Source organism: Propithecus coquereli, unplaced genomic scaffold (genome assembly GCF_000956105.1).
Source record: "Propithecus coquereli isolate 6110/MARCELLA unplaced genomic scaffold, Pcoq_1.0 Scaffold200, whole genome shotgun sequence".
In the NCBI taxonomy this organism is placed as follows: Eukaryota; Metazoa; Chordata; class Mammalia; order Primates; family Indriidae; genus Propithecus; species Propithecus coquereli.
This window is the reverse complement of record NW_012144968.1, coordinates 1,195,096-1,211,245: the sequence shown is the minus strand read 5'-3', so window position 1 is coordinate 1,211,245 and position 16,150 is coordinate 1,195,096. Positions and strand designations below refer to the sequence as shown.

At 36.0% G+C, this 16,150-nt stretch overlaps 1 protein-coding gene across 1 annotated transcript in view; it reads left to right on the top strand.

Moving 5' to 3' along the window:
• Positions 1-16,150, top strand: part of CLVS2 (clavesin 2) — an 80,852-nt gene that overhangs the window by 56,723 nt on the left and 7,979 nt on the right. Inside the window, exon 4 of the mRNA XM_012643810.1 lies at positions 10,875-10,985. Within this exon, the coding sequence (XP_012499264.1) occupies positions 10,875-10,985 (111 nt within the window). The remainder of the gene's footprint in view (positions 1-10,874; positions 10,986-16,150) is intronic.

Genomic DNA, 16,150 nt, shown 5'->3' with positions numbered 1-16,150 from the left:
GTGTATAGTACATGGTCATTTCAGAACATTTGCAAAATATAAAATGTACAAAGAATAAAAGTCATCTATTATGCCACAGAGTTAACTAGGTTAATGTGTGCATGTGTATAGTACATGGTCATTGCAGAACATTTGCAAAATATAAAATGTACAAAGAATAAAAGTCATCTATTATGCCACAGAGTTAACTAGGTTAATATTTTAATGTATCTTCCAAGTCCTTTCTCTCACATTCCTTTTTAAAATACTTTTTTTCTGATTTATTAACCTAATATTATATTTTGATTACTTTTTATCATTAGGAATTCTTTGAAAATGCCATTTTAATGGCTTTTTAGTATTATATATTATAAATACATTATTCATTTATTCACTCTTTTGTTGAACTAAATTTAAATTGATTTCAGTATTTGCCTAGTTACAAAATGTAAAAATGAAGCAAACAATCTTGCACATAAAATTTTTCCCAAATTAATGACAATTTTCTTATAATTGATGTCTAGAAACAACATTAGGGGACATAACAAGGATGTTTTGAAGTTTCTTTCAGGAATGTTTTTTACCAATTTATGTTCCCTCCACAGAACATGACAGTTTGTCTTTCCAAACCCTTGTAGCATTGTTTCATCATTAAAATCAGTCTTGCCTAGTTTCACACGTCTGATACAGGCAGGAATGTTATGAAATATCCATTAAAGGATTTTTGCCTGATTATTATTATAATTTTTTTCTTTTCAATTCTGCTAGCTGAAGTTTTGCTGCTTAACTCCCCTTTGGCAAATTTGACTTTGAGAATGTCAGCACTTCTAAATTTGTGTTATCTAAAGTCGTTTAAAAGTGAAGCAGGAGACCCAATCTATTATTGATATACTGGCTGGAGTAATAGTAAGGCCTTCCTGCTGTCAGCTGATGTATTGGTGCTACAAGCCTTAAAACAGGTCGTAGAAAATTACTACACATTCTCTCTTGTTTACAAGTGTCACAATTATTTGTTTTCCTTGCTGTGCATTCAGTTTTAATAAAAGAGCCTGACTTAGGAACATGATGATAGCACATTTTTAAGGCAGTAGTTTTTACTTTGCGTTCTCTCCTGCTGTTACACTTGATTGTGATCAATGCCTCATGGGTTGCGAGGCTGGGTGAGAATGGCTTTGTGTCACGTTCTCCAGGCTGTCTCACTCCCCGGTTGTATCAGGCACACACCAGCAGTGGCTGACTTAAATAAGTCTTGTATCTTCATGTTGAGGCTGCGTGGCTGTGACTTGCTTCAATCTGTTATCAGCCTTCTCTGACAGAAAAAGTAACTGGTGAGAAGACCATATCTGTTTCGTTCACAAAAAAGAGATCTTCTTGTCCATGCAGTTATGATGACTAAACATTGCAAATTAGTTTTCAATGTTGGTTTTACTTTGGGAAATAGTTTTTCATCTAGGTAGAGCTCTTTCAATGGAGAATATTTCATATAATATTCCACTTTAATTTGTCTGTATTTTACTGTACTTCAGACTTAGATATTCCCTTCTATATGCATGGTTGATGGCACCAAGTCACCAATAAAACAATCACCAAAACTGAGAGTTTTATTCAGGGATAGGGGTCTATCCATACTAATACATCAACATTGTGTCCCAGAGTCCTGCGGTAGGTTGTGTGTGGGGGGTGTTGTGTTTGACGGGGGGTGTATTTGAAGCATAGTTAGGCAGCACCAAGTGATTAACTGTGGACAGAGAAAAACAACTACACGTGATTTGTTTGTACCCCCATAATATCCTGAATTAAAAAAATAAATAAATAAAACATAATAAATATGATATCAATTGTTTTGAAAATGTGAAAAAAAAATAAATACAATCTTATGGAAAAAAAGAATTGACATATACCTGATATTTTGAGATAGCCTAATGAGTTCTAGCCCACAAATTTCAGAGGCCCTGAGCGTATAATCACAATGTACTCTAGTAGGCTTTCTCTGCACATCGATCCCTCTGGTCTATTTGGAAATACTGTGTATGTGACTGGGAGGGAGGGACAGGGGTACCTTTACTGACAGAGACATATTACTTAATAGTTAAGTGGATTTATCACTGGAACCTAGAAACCAAGGGAGTTATAGATTATTTCAGTACATGTGGAAATGAAAAGAAAGACATAACATTGTATTTTTTTCCCCTATGGAATCAATATATAACTGTTATTTAAAGTGATAATTTAGTGGTGAAAGAGGAAATGCAGTTATTCCTTATAGATTTAGACAAATCAACTATACTAACATTTTTCTTTTGGATTTTAAAAATAAAACTAAAAATTGAGAAATGATAGTCTATATTAAGATTACAACCATGATAATAACATCACAAAACTCTTATTTTTCTGCGGGCAGATGGCAATCGTGTGCCCTCACAGATGAGGAAGGGGTAGCTCTGTGTCTTTCTCTGGGCCTGTGGCTTCATAAACTGGGGCAGCCCTGACCACTCCTGTGTTCTGAGCGGCCTAAGAAGATTCCTCCTAGTCCTCTTGAGTGGAGTTGGAAACTTTCCCTGTTCGAACTATAAATACTGCTTGTAGAATCACCAAAGCAATGCAGTCAAATCTCTTTGCCTTCAAAATGTTGGTGTGAGAGACTCGCTCCCCCTACAACGCCTGCCTACTCACAACTGAAAGAACACGATTTTTTGAAACCTCAGACTCCTATGGCAGACTGCCTAGTAGTGTGCACTGAAAAGATATGTCACTCCATTAAGTCCTTCTACGTAGCCAGAAATAGGCAGCATCGTTGCATTTGGACACCATTTCTAATGAAAACAACAACAAACAAACCAATAAGAGGACACCCTCAGACAGAACAGAAAAAGAACAAAGCTAGCACGTCTCTAAAATGGGAACTAAATTCCCTAAAAGAGAGGGACAGAACAAGGCAAAAGAGGGATTTCCCAGGCATTGCAGTATCGTGAAGTTTTCTTTAGCCAAATATTAGTGCATATAGGATGGCGGACTCATTTTATTTTAATAGAAATGTCAGATATAATATGTATGCCTTGTGGTAGGACACATTATGTTGTCTATTCTTAAGAGAAATACTTGTTGACACACTTGTATACATGATAGACAATTTAAAAAATAGCTGATGTTTGGGCAAGTGTCTTGAAACAGATACTGTAACATTATGTAAGTGGGAATCTAGAACAGCAGTTTTCAAATTTAAAAACCTAATCTAAAAAGTTATGTACATTTTAGTGTGTATTTAGATTTAGTATTTTAACATTTAGTAGGGCAAACTCGTTTCAAAATATTTTCGTGTTTCAAAACTTGAAAATTCAAGTAAGAATTTTACCTACCAAGCCACACATTAATAGGATATAACTGTATTTTTAAATTGCTCTTTTAAATGATTTATCATGATAAATCCATGTTGCTTTATTAAAATTAAGACACTGTTTTCTGAAGAATTATGAAAATTTAAACATGTGATTTGCATGCGTTTTGTTTTAGAGATTGTTCATCAAATAGAAAGCCTTGCTAAGTGCTTATTTAGAAACACAGTATTATATATTGTGTATATACTGACTTGCTTCCTGTAACAGAATTAGCTATTCTTTTCTTTAGCCATTTGATTAATTTTTTCTCTTTTCTCTGTTAGCAAATTTCTAAGTGTTAGATAACCTGGATGTAAAAAATATTCATTATTGTTTCGCTACATATCAGATTACTTTCTTTTTTGGTGAAATTTTCTTCTGCATAATTCTTTGCTTTTAATCAATTCCTTTATTGTATGTCTACCTGGATAGCATGAGATTTTAATGAGGAGTTAGAAGTTAAGAGGATGGAGGTGAAGCAGCCTCCTGCATGTTCATAATTCTAATTTAAACTCTTATGTCTGTGTGAGGGTCAAAATTCTTTGTTTGCAACCTGTTATTTGCAATCATTTAAGTATGGCTCATTACCAATTATAAGAGAGGCACAAAAAAAGACATTCCAATTAGCTGATAATTAAATAGTTTTCTGGCTGTCTTTTCTCAATTTGGCAGAAGACAGTAGTTGGAATGTTTTGGTAAAAATCTTTGCTTTCTTCATAAAAGCAAGTGAATGACTTGTATGGATCTGTCTGTCCACTAATGATGAGACTAAATATGTGGGATTACAACTATAGTGCCATTATGTTCAGTTAGAGATCCTGCAAATGATGCTAGCGGTGGGGAATGGAAGCAGTGATTTGGAACTAGGAAAAGCATGACTTCCTTCAGGAATCTGAATCTTCTAGAAGATGAGTAGGACATGCATACAAATAGCTAATACAACATTCTAAAAGATGGGTATGAGGTATATAAATACCATTATAGCATCTAGAAAAGGTACTCCCAAAAGACATATTTAGGGAAACGCAGTGTGGTTGGCATGTCAAGGCAGGGCAAATTTAGTAAATTTAAACATATCTGAAGGTGGCCAATAGTGACACTCCTGAAGGAACCAGTAATACCAGCTGCTACAATAATTACCTTTACTTTCTATATCAAAGCACGCTTTGAGAAAGAGTAATATTATATATGATATATACCTGTGAGCCATTATAAATATTATCATAATTCCAGACTGCTGCATAGAGTTTCTTGTTACCTATATAAAACTTAAGTAAAAAAATTGGAAGAATACACCAAAATGCTTAAAGAATCCCTTTTATCTCTGGTTGCTAAGCTTATGAGTGACTTCTTTTTTAAAATATACTTTATTGTATTCAAAATTTCTATAAGAAGCATGTGTTATAGTTATACTAAAAGCATCACATAAGAATAATTCAATGTTTTGGGTCCTAGTGTGACTTTATGAGTAGAGGTAAGGGATGACAGGTTTAATTTCCAGTTGCTGGGTGCTACAACTTATCACTATACTCACTTTGCTATGGTGCATATAATAGTTGAAACTAAATGTTTCAAAAAGTACAAGAAAGAGAGAAAAGGAAAACAAAACATTAAAAAAAAAAAAAAGCCTGACAGATTTAATTCCGAATAGTGAGGTACACATACAATTTCTGCCTGTGTTCATACTGAGGACACTTCTTAACACAAGTGATTGGTTTAGCAGCCCTCGACATGTTATTGTGAAACAAGACCAAAGTTGTGGATTTCTTTCTCATAGAAAAATTCTTTTTGCTCTCATTTGTGGCTCTAAACTGTGTCCTGATTGTACCAGAAATTCTATTGATTTATTTTGTTTGCAAATCTGACTATATTACTTGTCATAGTATTTATCTTAAAACACAACTTTTATGTTTCATCAAAATTTATTTAAAATTATTTTTATTTCAATAGATTTAGGAGTACAAGTGTTTTTTGTTACATGGATGAATTGTATAGTGGTGAAGTCAAGGCTTTTAGTGTACCCGTCACCCAAATAGTATTCATTGTACCCAATAGCTAATTTCTCCAATTTTTCTTCTTGAATAGCTAGGTATTATACCTGATAGTTGATTTATCCAGTTTTTCTTCTTGAATAGTTACATATTTGAGGCAAACATATTTTTGCTAGAAATACATGAATAATTTGCTGATATGTACATATATATGATACCTATAAATATATTTACCCCATATACAGTGTCTATAGTGCCAATGAGGAAAAAGTAGATTTATTCTGATTGTATCTCATTTTACAATTGTTTTCCATAGATGTCTACCCTTAAGGAAGCCCAGGCATTGCAGAGAAGGTACTTCCAAATCCATTTTCTCCCAAGAAAGATATTTATTTGTGTATAATGTCAACAGAAGCTTGTAGAAATGCTGAATTCCACTAGAACCTTGGTGGGCCAACTTTCCATTAACTGAAGCATTCAGGCAAGGCAATCTGTGCATTGAGCACAAACGGTTTGGCTCAAGGGGAAAAAAAGAATGTGAGCAAGTGAATTGGCAAAAGCTTTTGGAAGGTAGGAATTCTATTACCTCTCTTCATCCCGTCTTGGCTGTACTCTCACTGATTGCCAGGAACTTTCTATTTTATTGTCTCCAGTGAAGACTGGTGTGGCCAACAGTGTCAACGATTGGCATATTGTATGTTGTCATTTTGATAGTTACTTTGTAGTGCTATTTAGGGCCAAATGATTACCAGTTAAACCACACTATAAAATTACCTTGATGGTCATTTCCACGCTTGTAAAGTGGGGTGGCTTGTGGTTAACATAATAGCCCTGTATCTAGAATGTGTGCTCAATAATTAATGGATATTGTTAGGTATCAGCAGTCCCATTAAATGTTGTTTCCATTTTACAGATTAAGAAATTGTGGCTCAAAGAAGATAAATAGTTCTCTTAAATTATAAATATCAGAGTCTATTCAATAAACATTCATCTAGCTCTGCTCTGGGACAAACACACGTATGTTTTTGAAATGCTAGGAATATAAAGGTGAATCAGGTACAGTCTGGCTCAGTTCAGTACACAAAAGAGAAATCTCTCTGGATGATTTAAGAACAAATGGCTTTAGTACAGGCAGTTAGTGTTTATAGCCTCATCGGAAGAGCTGGAGCAGTGGAATTTGGGAGGGGACTGTTGCTGAACCCTTGGTCAGACCGCTGTGGATGTGATTCAGTGGCCAAGAAACTATTACGTCCATCTTTGCTGCTGCTATCCCAGAGGCCACTCACCTCCCAAGTGAAACCTAGAAAGAGGAAGGTAGAGTCCGGAGACTGACTGCTGAAAACAATCTCTCCTGTTGGGCCTTGAAATCTTGCCCAGGTGTATCACATTGGCAGAACTATCATATGCTTAACCTTCCATCCTCTGCCCTGTAGAGTGGGGTATGACATGAGTGGAAAAGGATTCCAGGCCAGGCTCCACTAGACCATATAGAACACACAACTTCTGCACTCATAGAGCTCACTGTTTAGCAGTAGAGGCAGACAAATGAAAGACAAATTCAGGGTGATGTGACAAAGTGCAGTGACAGACTCTAGTGCTGTGCTGGTGAAGGCACAGAATGGGCTTCTGTGGGTAAGGAGAAGTGAGAGAAGGGCTCACAAGAAGCTTCCTGGAGATGATGTTCCTAGATATAAGTCTTAAGGGATTAGTAAAAATAGATTGGGCTGGGTGTGGTGGCTCACACCGGTAATCCTAGCACTCTGGGAGGCCAGGGTGGTAGGATTGCTTGAGCTCAGGAGTTCGAGACCAACCTGAGCAAGAGCGAGACCTCCTCTCCACTAAAAATAGAAAAAATTAGTTGAGTGTGGTGGCATGCACATATAGTCCCAGCTACTCGGGAGGCTGAGGCAGGAGGATCACTTGAGCCCAGGAGTTTGAGGTTGCAGTGAGCTATGATAACGTCACTGCACTCTAGCCCAGGAAAAAGAGTGGAGACTTTGTCTCAACAACAACAACAACAAAAGAGTAGATCTTACAAAAAGGGAGGGAAGGCTATGGCAGGCATATGGGAGAGAACAAAGTCAACAAGCTGAAAGACGTTGTGGCAACCACAGACATAAAGGAGATGCAGGGAGGTGACATGCGGTAGAGATAGTGGGTTTTGGATTTTACTGGGATCACATTGGCATCATGTAGAGAGTGAATATGAAACTCCACAGAGACGGGGGGTAAATATTGCAAGACTTGGGACATAATTGAAAATGAAGAAGATCACGGTAAGGAAAAAAAATTAATCAAGGATTCTGTCCTTGTTTTGGACTTTGATTCTTGAGATATGGCATTAAGTCAGAATTTTAAGCTAGGTCTATTGGTTGCAAAGTCAAGGCTTTCCCTGCTCTTTCACTATGCCTCAACTATGATTTGGTACCGATCAAGCCATTGCATATTTAAAGATGTGTCCAAGAAAGCCCATGGCATTGTGTACAAGTTGTGTGTATGTGTGTGTATATTCAGTTTTTCAGGAGAGAACAAACGTGGCTTCCTATGATTCTCAAGGTTTAAGAATCAATCACTTGGACTAACACTTTCTGCTTAATAGCTTTGATGGTTGGTGTTCATTCAGTTTTGTTCTAAAGATCAAAAGCTCATTCAGGAATATATTTTAAAAGCATATTAAATAGTTCTGCTTTAGGCAGTACAACAGGTTAAAAATTCTTAAAGATTTTCCTACTATGAAGTACCAAGATGTTGGCTCCCTCACAACAAAAATATTTCCAGGTGCATTGCTGAACTCTCAGGAACATGAGACAAGTCTCTCTGAGTCAAGCACACACAGAAATCTATAGGGAAAAAAAAGACAGGAGGGTGAGTGAAGGCTGGGCGGCTCTGGAGGCAAGTGTTAATTGCATGAATCTAAAACTTTAGAGAATATTGGTTGCTTGGGGTGTGGGGTGCTCAGGAGCAACACTAGGCTTGCACACATTGAGGACGAGTGGGGGTGTGGAAGTGAGACCCTGCGCTCCTCCAGGCTCTACACCCTTAAGGAAGGTTGTGCTAGGAAAATTCCTGCTGGACAGGAAATCCTTAAGCAAACTCTCTGTCCTCCCATATTCAGGTGGAAAAATAATAATAATAATAATAATAAAATACCTGGGTGTTTGTCTTAGTATTCTCTTTGCTTATATGTACATTATTTATCTTCAAGTATAAACATTTTATGATGTAAAAACGTTCTATGCATTTCTGTCTGATTCATTTTTATTATTGTAATAAACTCTTGATGAATGAAAACTACATGTTTATAAAAGAAATAAGACACTGGCATAAAGGGTGAAAAGTTCTACCTTCAGCTATACTAATTTATTTTTTCAAGTACTCTTACAGTATAGTGATCTATTCTCAGAGACAAAAAGTACTTTGCAAAATACTGTTCAGCAGCTCCGCAAATCAATGTGCAAAAATACTAAGTTAATTTAGTAAAGCTCATAAGTGTTCCAAATGAAAACAAAATATTTTAATGGAGTTATGCCATGAATGTTTTTGACCAGACCTCTTATTCAAGGGAACATTTAAATTTTAAAAAAAACCTACAATTATTTCAGCTCCTTTACTTTTCTTTTGTTCCTGCACATGCTCTAAATAGAATCCAGAAGACTGCAAAGTATTATGATGCCACTGGAGAGACTTCTAGTGGTTTATTTATTTTTTTTTTAAGCAGACCTTTGTAGTCAGTTCAATGTGGAATTTTGAACCAGTAGCAATAATCAGGTCCATTTATGTGGAATTCTTTTTTTATTTTAGTTTATTTATATTTTAAGATTTCAGAATATTACGGATGTACAAATGTATTTTGGTTACATGGATTGCTTTTGTACTGTTTGAGTCAAAATTATAAGTGTGCCCATCAGGCAGGTAGTGTACATTGTACCCGTTAGGTATGATTTCACCCCTCCCCTCCTCCCGCCTCTCACCTGCACAATTTCTGTTGAGTTTTACTTCCATCTGTACACATGAGTGTGGATCGGTTAGTTCCAATTTAATAGTGAGTACATGTGGTATTTGTTTTTCCATTCTTTAGATATTTCACTTAGAAGAATGGTCTCCAGTTCCATCCAGATTGTTGCAAAAGCTGTTAATTTTTTTAATGGCTCAGTAGTACTCCATGGTATACATACAACACATTTTATTAATCCATTCATGTATTTATGGGAACTTGGGTTGATTCCACATCTTTGCCATTGTCAATTGTTCGGCAGCAAACATTCTAGTGCAGGTGTCTTTTTGATAAAGTAACTTTTTTTCCTTTGGGTAAATATCCAGTAGTGGGATTGCTGGATGAAATGGTAGGTCTACTCTTAGTTCTTTGAGGAATCTCCATAGAAGTTGCACTGGTTTGCAGTCCCACCAACAGTGTATAAGTAAGTGTTCCTATCTCCCGGCGTCCATGCCAGAATCTGTTTTGGGACTTTTTGATAAGAGCCATTCTGACTGGGGTTAGGTAATCTCTCATTCTGGTTTTGATTTGCATTTCTCAGATGATGAGTGATGTTGAGCATTTTTTCATATGTTTATAGGCCATTAGTCTATCTTCTTTTGAAAAGCTTCTGTTCATGCCTTTTGCCCACTTTTTAATAGAGTTTTTTGATTTTTTTTTATTGCTGATTTGCTTGAGTTCTTTGTAGATTCTGGACATACTCAAGTACAGTGTCAAATGTTGCCATACATTTGGCTTAAGGATTCCTTTACATTTTGGAGTGGGCTAGGGGATGCACCTGTTTAATCAAGGGTAGGGAGAAAATACCTTTCTGCATCACTTCAGATTCAGAGCTTACACAAGGTGAGTTCTTGCTTGAGGAGAATGGCATTATGATAGTTCCATTTTCCTCCTGTGGGGCGAGCTCAGAGTCTTTTGATTTTCATTTAAGCTAGCAAAAAAAATCTCCAGGTTTCTTACAATTCTAGGTTTTTATTTTGCTTAAGCATGTTTCCCTTTTTGTAGTTAAAATAAGGAAAGGAGAATGTTTATAACGAAGTTGATAAAAAGATAAAAAGAAAACAAAGTGAGTTTTGATATCTGACATTGCTCACATTATAGATGACTGTATTGGAATTTAATAAAATTTTCTAATTTAAACATATTTTAAATAAATATAAATAATTTAAATAAACATTTATTCAACATAAATACTTTATTTGACAAATCTCTAATAACCTTTATTTTTGTTCCTTGGCTTTCGATGACAATTAACAGTTTGCAGGCTTAAAATACAACCCTCTTAAAAATACTGAAATTCTTACAATAACCTTTTTCTTGAGAAGGATTTGCTTTATTACACATTGCTTCAGTTACTGTATGAAATTTATAATGTTTAATATTCTAAGATTCTTTCTTCTTCCTTCTTCTCTTTAACTATACAGATAATCTCAATTGAGTGTGTGGAACAACAAATTTTCATACTATATAACCTTCCCTAAACCTTCTCATATATTAAAGCATGTTTTGATTTTTGTTTTCTCCATGTTACTCTAGGATAGTTTCCCAGCACGATTTGGAGGAATTCATTTTGTTAATCAGCCGTGGTATATCCATGCCCTGTACACCGTGATCCGACCTTTCCTTAAGGAGAAGACTCGGAAAAGGGTATTTCTTTGTTTTTTAATCCTTTCTTCTCCTTCATTCAATGAATTATACTGCACAGAGTATGTATAATATTGGCTATAGTAAACTGTACTTCTATTTTGCATATAAATATTCAACATGAAAGACATTATTAAATTCTTAGCGACCTTGTGATTAATTCTGAACAGTGTATCTGAAAGAAACATTTTAAAACCAGCTCTTCTACTTTCTCACAAAAGGGGAAGACATTTTAACACATTCATTACATATTAAAGCCTCAATGTAAAGGTCAAAAAAATCTTTTATGCCATGTTGCTATAGGGCAGTTGGTACACTTAATTCAAGTAAAAATCTAAACAAAAGTTATAATTATATATGCTGATGAGTTTTAGTTATTTCACAATATGTATTATACCAAATATAGTGAATTTTGCAATATCTAATATAATTTGATAATGACTATCATGATCAATCACACATTTTGGAAAGAATGCTAATGTGCAGAAGTTTTAATATTTCTTTAAATTGCAAGTTACTTGAAGTATCTTTAAGATTCAGTTTTACCTAACAATGAAGATGACCAAAGTACATACAATGAAGTAAGTATTTTTCTGAGATTAAGATAATTTATGTAAACCATTTAGCATAGCACATGGCACATGATAAATACTGAACATGATTACCATTTTTATTAAAGTATAGATTGTAAAAACACATCTTAATTCACATTTCATTTAATTCTCACAACAGCTCTGAAAAGCAAATTTAGTAAGCATTATCTCCTATTTCAGAGCCGAGAAAAGTAAGTCTTAGGATGGATAAGTAACCTACTTACTCATCTATACAGAGCAGAAGAGTTTTAGAGCTAATATACGAACCCAAGTATTCCAGCTTCACATTTAAACTGTTTTACCTCCTTGTGCTGTATCCAATTTCCAAATGACTAAGTCCACAGTAAAATACATTTACTTCTAAATGTACATGAAAGATAATTCTAGGTCATGTTTCTCAATGACCTAGAAGGCACGTCAGGTATTTCTGTGTTGCAGAGGCCTCACCGTATGTGTGAACGTGCAGTAATGATAAGTACGTGTTCGTGTCACACATTAGAGAACATAGGGTTCACTGTAAATGACTTTGTTGAAAATGTTTCAGTAGTTTAGGAGAAACAATTCTGTAAGCAAGTATAATTTACATTAAGAATTATTTCTACCATCAAGAGCCAAATTAATTCATACTTTAGAATTCAGAAAGTGTATAGAAGTGCCTCACAAATGCTCTCAAGCTTTGTTTTATAAAGGGTGATCAGGTGATCCAGAAAACCCGCTGGGGCTTTTGGTACAAATTACACTGTGGAATGCTTCTGCAGCATTCCCTCTGTGCCACATGCTGTTCTCAGCACTTTACATATGTTAACTCATTTAATACTCACAACAATGCTTTAGGGTAAGTATTGTTATTTTTCTCATTATATAGATGGGAAAATAAGGCTCAGAAAGGTAACCGATTTGCTCTGAATCACAGATTAGTAGATAGTAGAGCTGGATATGTGGTTTTATGGGAAAGGAGGTTTCAAAGGTGCTTAGGTAGAAACATGCCTAGTGTATTTGACAAGCGCAAAGAGACAGAAGAGCTGGAGCAGAATGAGCTACGGGGGAGGGAGTGGGAGATGGGCTAGGAAGGACCATGGTGTCCTAGATCACACAGGGCCTCCTGTGCCGTTGCAGGGATCTGGGCTTTCAGGCAGAATGAAATGAGAAGCCCTTGAAGCGTACTGTATACAGGGGTGATTTGTTATGACATGATTTGAACCTGATTCTACTCCGTTGAAAAAGACTAAAGAAGATCAAGTCTGGAAAACAAGGAGTGCACTGGACCTGGGGGTTTTGTGATGGTATTGGACAATTTTGACAACGCCTAGAAAAATGCATTGCTAGCATTATCCTAGGTCTAAGAGAGGTATCTGAACTTTACTATTTTAATTAAAATTATATGAATTGGAAATTTTTATATGAGAAAATAATTATAGGTTAAAATGCTCTTAATTTCTACTTACATAATCAATACACAATGCAAAGCCATCAAATCCTCACTGATATTTCAAATGACTCAGCATCACAATATTACTCAAACACCTTGTACCTCAGATGCTATAAGCCTACATTCTGAAAAACTGGTAAAAGAAAACCTAAGGAGCAGTTGTGGATCTTTTTCTACAAATGCAGGTGTGCAAGAAACATCTGGGTTCTTGATTTTCTTAAATTGAATCTGACTTTGAATCTCCAACATGATGGGCTGGTAGGGGTACCCACCTTAGGTATAATAGGGGGTCCTTCTCCACAAAATCGCACCAGTATCTGGAATGTTTCATGCAGACTTAAACTTCTCATTCATCATGGCCATTTCTGACATCCTCATTGTTCATACTGATAATAGTTCCTTGAATTAAGGTCTCCCCCTGTCGCAAGTTGTCTGTGAAAAATGGGCATATTTGCTAAAGCTAAAGCCCCAGAGCAGCCACTACTACCCCAGTACATTTTCAGTGAGTCCATGGTTGTGGTCTTACTACTTACCAAGAGCTGATGGGAAGCAGGTTTCCCTACTAACTGGCACAAATTTCTTCCTTAATATGTCAGTACGGTGGACTCTCTTCTACTCCTTGCTCATTCTTGAAAGTATTTCATCCTCTTTCTTTCCATTCCAGATAACCTAGCATAAACTCTTCAATGGCACAGTGTAGAAAAATAAAATAAAAAATGGAAGTATTATTCAGGATAATTCTTAAAATTGTAAGATATTCAGAGGCAAAGGAGCCTCCAAGGACTAGACTTCTTGCATGAAATGGAGGCAGATAAAAAATATAAGGCAGATAAAAATAGTAAAACATCAATAAATGATGTTATCACACACAGAACTAAGTCAAAACAAAGAAAAATCTAAAAGCAAAAGCTAACAGTTGGACAATTGCAATTCATCTTTATTGCCCAGCCCAGAGGTGCAATTCATATCTAAGAGTTCTAAAAGAGCATCTTCATATAATATTTTTTTCAACAAATCTTGGCCTTGGAGAAACAATGGTATTATATTTTATGAATCATCATGGCAATATATGCATAACTTAAAATAACTAGGTAATATATTAGAAGGTGGGAGGTGCTATAGAGAAACATGATACAGAGAAAGTGGATAGGGCTTTCCAGGTTGGGCAAGGTTGCAATGTTACATAAGGCTCAGCAGGCGAGGCCTTCCTGATCAGGGGACTTTCAAGCAAAGATTTGTAGGATGTGGGGGTCAACAAACTGTGGGGACATCTGAAAGACAGAAATCTCCAGGCAGAAGAAAAATCCATTATATATGTCCTAAGACAAGTGTACACATAGTGTGTTTCAGCAGGGAGAGAGTAGTAGGAGATGTGTTCAGAGAAGTAGTTCGTATAGGGCCTTACATGGTTTACTCTAAGAGAAAAAAGAATTTGATGGGGAATTGTGAGCAGAATGATATGATCTGACATATTTTGACATTGTCATTTTGGCTGCGATGTTGAGAATCAAGTATAGGTAGAAGAGAGGAAGTAAAGAGCAGTTACTCTAGAAGGTTAGTGCAGTAATAGAGTTTAAAGGACAGAAGCTTATGTTAAGGTCGTAGGGGTGGAGCTGGTCAGAATGATTAGACTTAGGATGCCATTTTGAAGACAGTGCCAAAAGGATTTACTGAGAACTTAGATGATGAGAAGACTAAAGGATTAATGGAAAGTTTTAGTTTGAGAGACTGGAAAGATAGTCATACTATTAACTGATGCTGGGAATAGGGAGAAGCGGATTTAGGGGAAAGATTGTGAGCTCAATTTTAGACATGTTGAATTTGAGGTGCCCATTGAACATTTAAGTGGCAAAGTCAAGTAGAGAGTGAAAATACAAATAGAGAGTTTAAGGGAGAGGTGTGGATTCAAGACATACATTTTCAGTATATGGACAATATTTTAAAGCTACTGACTGAATTCAATGAAATGAATGAAATCACCGAAGAGTGAGTATAGTTAAAGAAGAGAATAGATCCAAGAACTGAGACCTGGAGGTCCCTCATGTTAAGATGTTGGGGTGATCAAAAAGATAGACTATAAAGAATTATCTAGGAAGGAAGGCAAAAAGCAAAAGGTACTGGAAATAAGTGTTTCAATGAGAAGAGTAATCTATAGCCAGTGCTACTGAGAGTTCAAGATAAATAAGGACTGAGATTTGGACAGTGAATTTAGCAATGAGAAAGATCTTGACAAGAGCTTTTTCATGCAGTGGTGGGAGACAAAACCTGTTTGGATTAGATTTAGGAAAAATGAGTAGAGAGTGTTTGGACAAGAATATATAGACAGCTGCTTTGTTGAGTTTTGCTGTAAAGGAGAGGAGAGAAATAGGGTAACAACTGGAGGTGGAATTAGGGCCAAGAAAGGTTTTACGTACCTGCACGGGGGTAGTGGAGTCAGCATGTTTTTTCTATGATGGGAAAGATCCAGCAGGGAGAGGAAATTTGATGATGTGAGAGAGACAAAAGAGAATTGTTGAGAAATATCACTGAGTAGGGGAGAGAGGATGAATTCTGTGTGCAGGTGGAGAGGCTGGCCTTTGTAGGGTTTATCATTCCATTGTACTAACAGTGAAGGCAAAACACATGGACACAGATGTTCGTGGGTGGGTTGATGTCATCTCGTTGTCCCATTTTCTCCGTGAAAGTGGAAGCAGGGCCAAAGCTAGAAGGGATGTTGAGGGAGGAAGTAACAGAGTGTTAGAGAAGAGAGAGGAAGTAGTGTGCTAGGATTACATTTGCTGCTCTAAGAATTTATTACCATAACTCTTGCATGACTTGAAGGAGAAGATTTCTTACATAAAGAAACACATATGATAAAATAAAGGTTATATACCTAGAAAAATAAGGGTTTCAGGTACCAGAACTTAACACTCTCAGGGAATTTTTTTTTTTTCATTTCTTATGAGAATAATTTGGGAGCATGTGTGTTTTCCTGGACATAAATACTGGCTGTTGTGCTCTCAGACAGGAGTGGGAATGTGTAAAGTTTGAAATTAACCTGTTATACTGTGTATTATGTATTACTGGCAGCCATTTGGCCAGTGACCTGCTGTTATCTGCTTTTACTCTTCCATAATTTGTTGAAAATGCTTGTTAATTGGTGACTG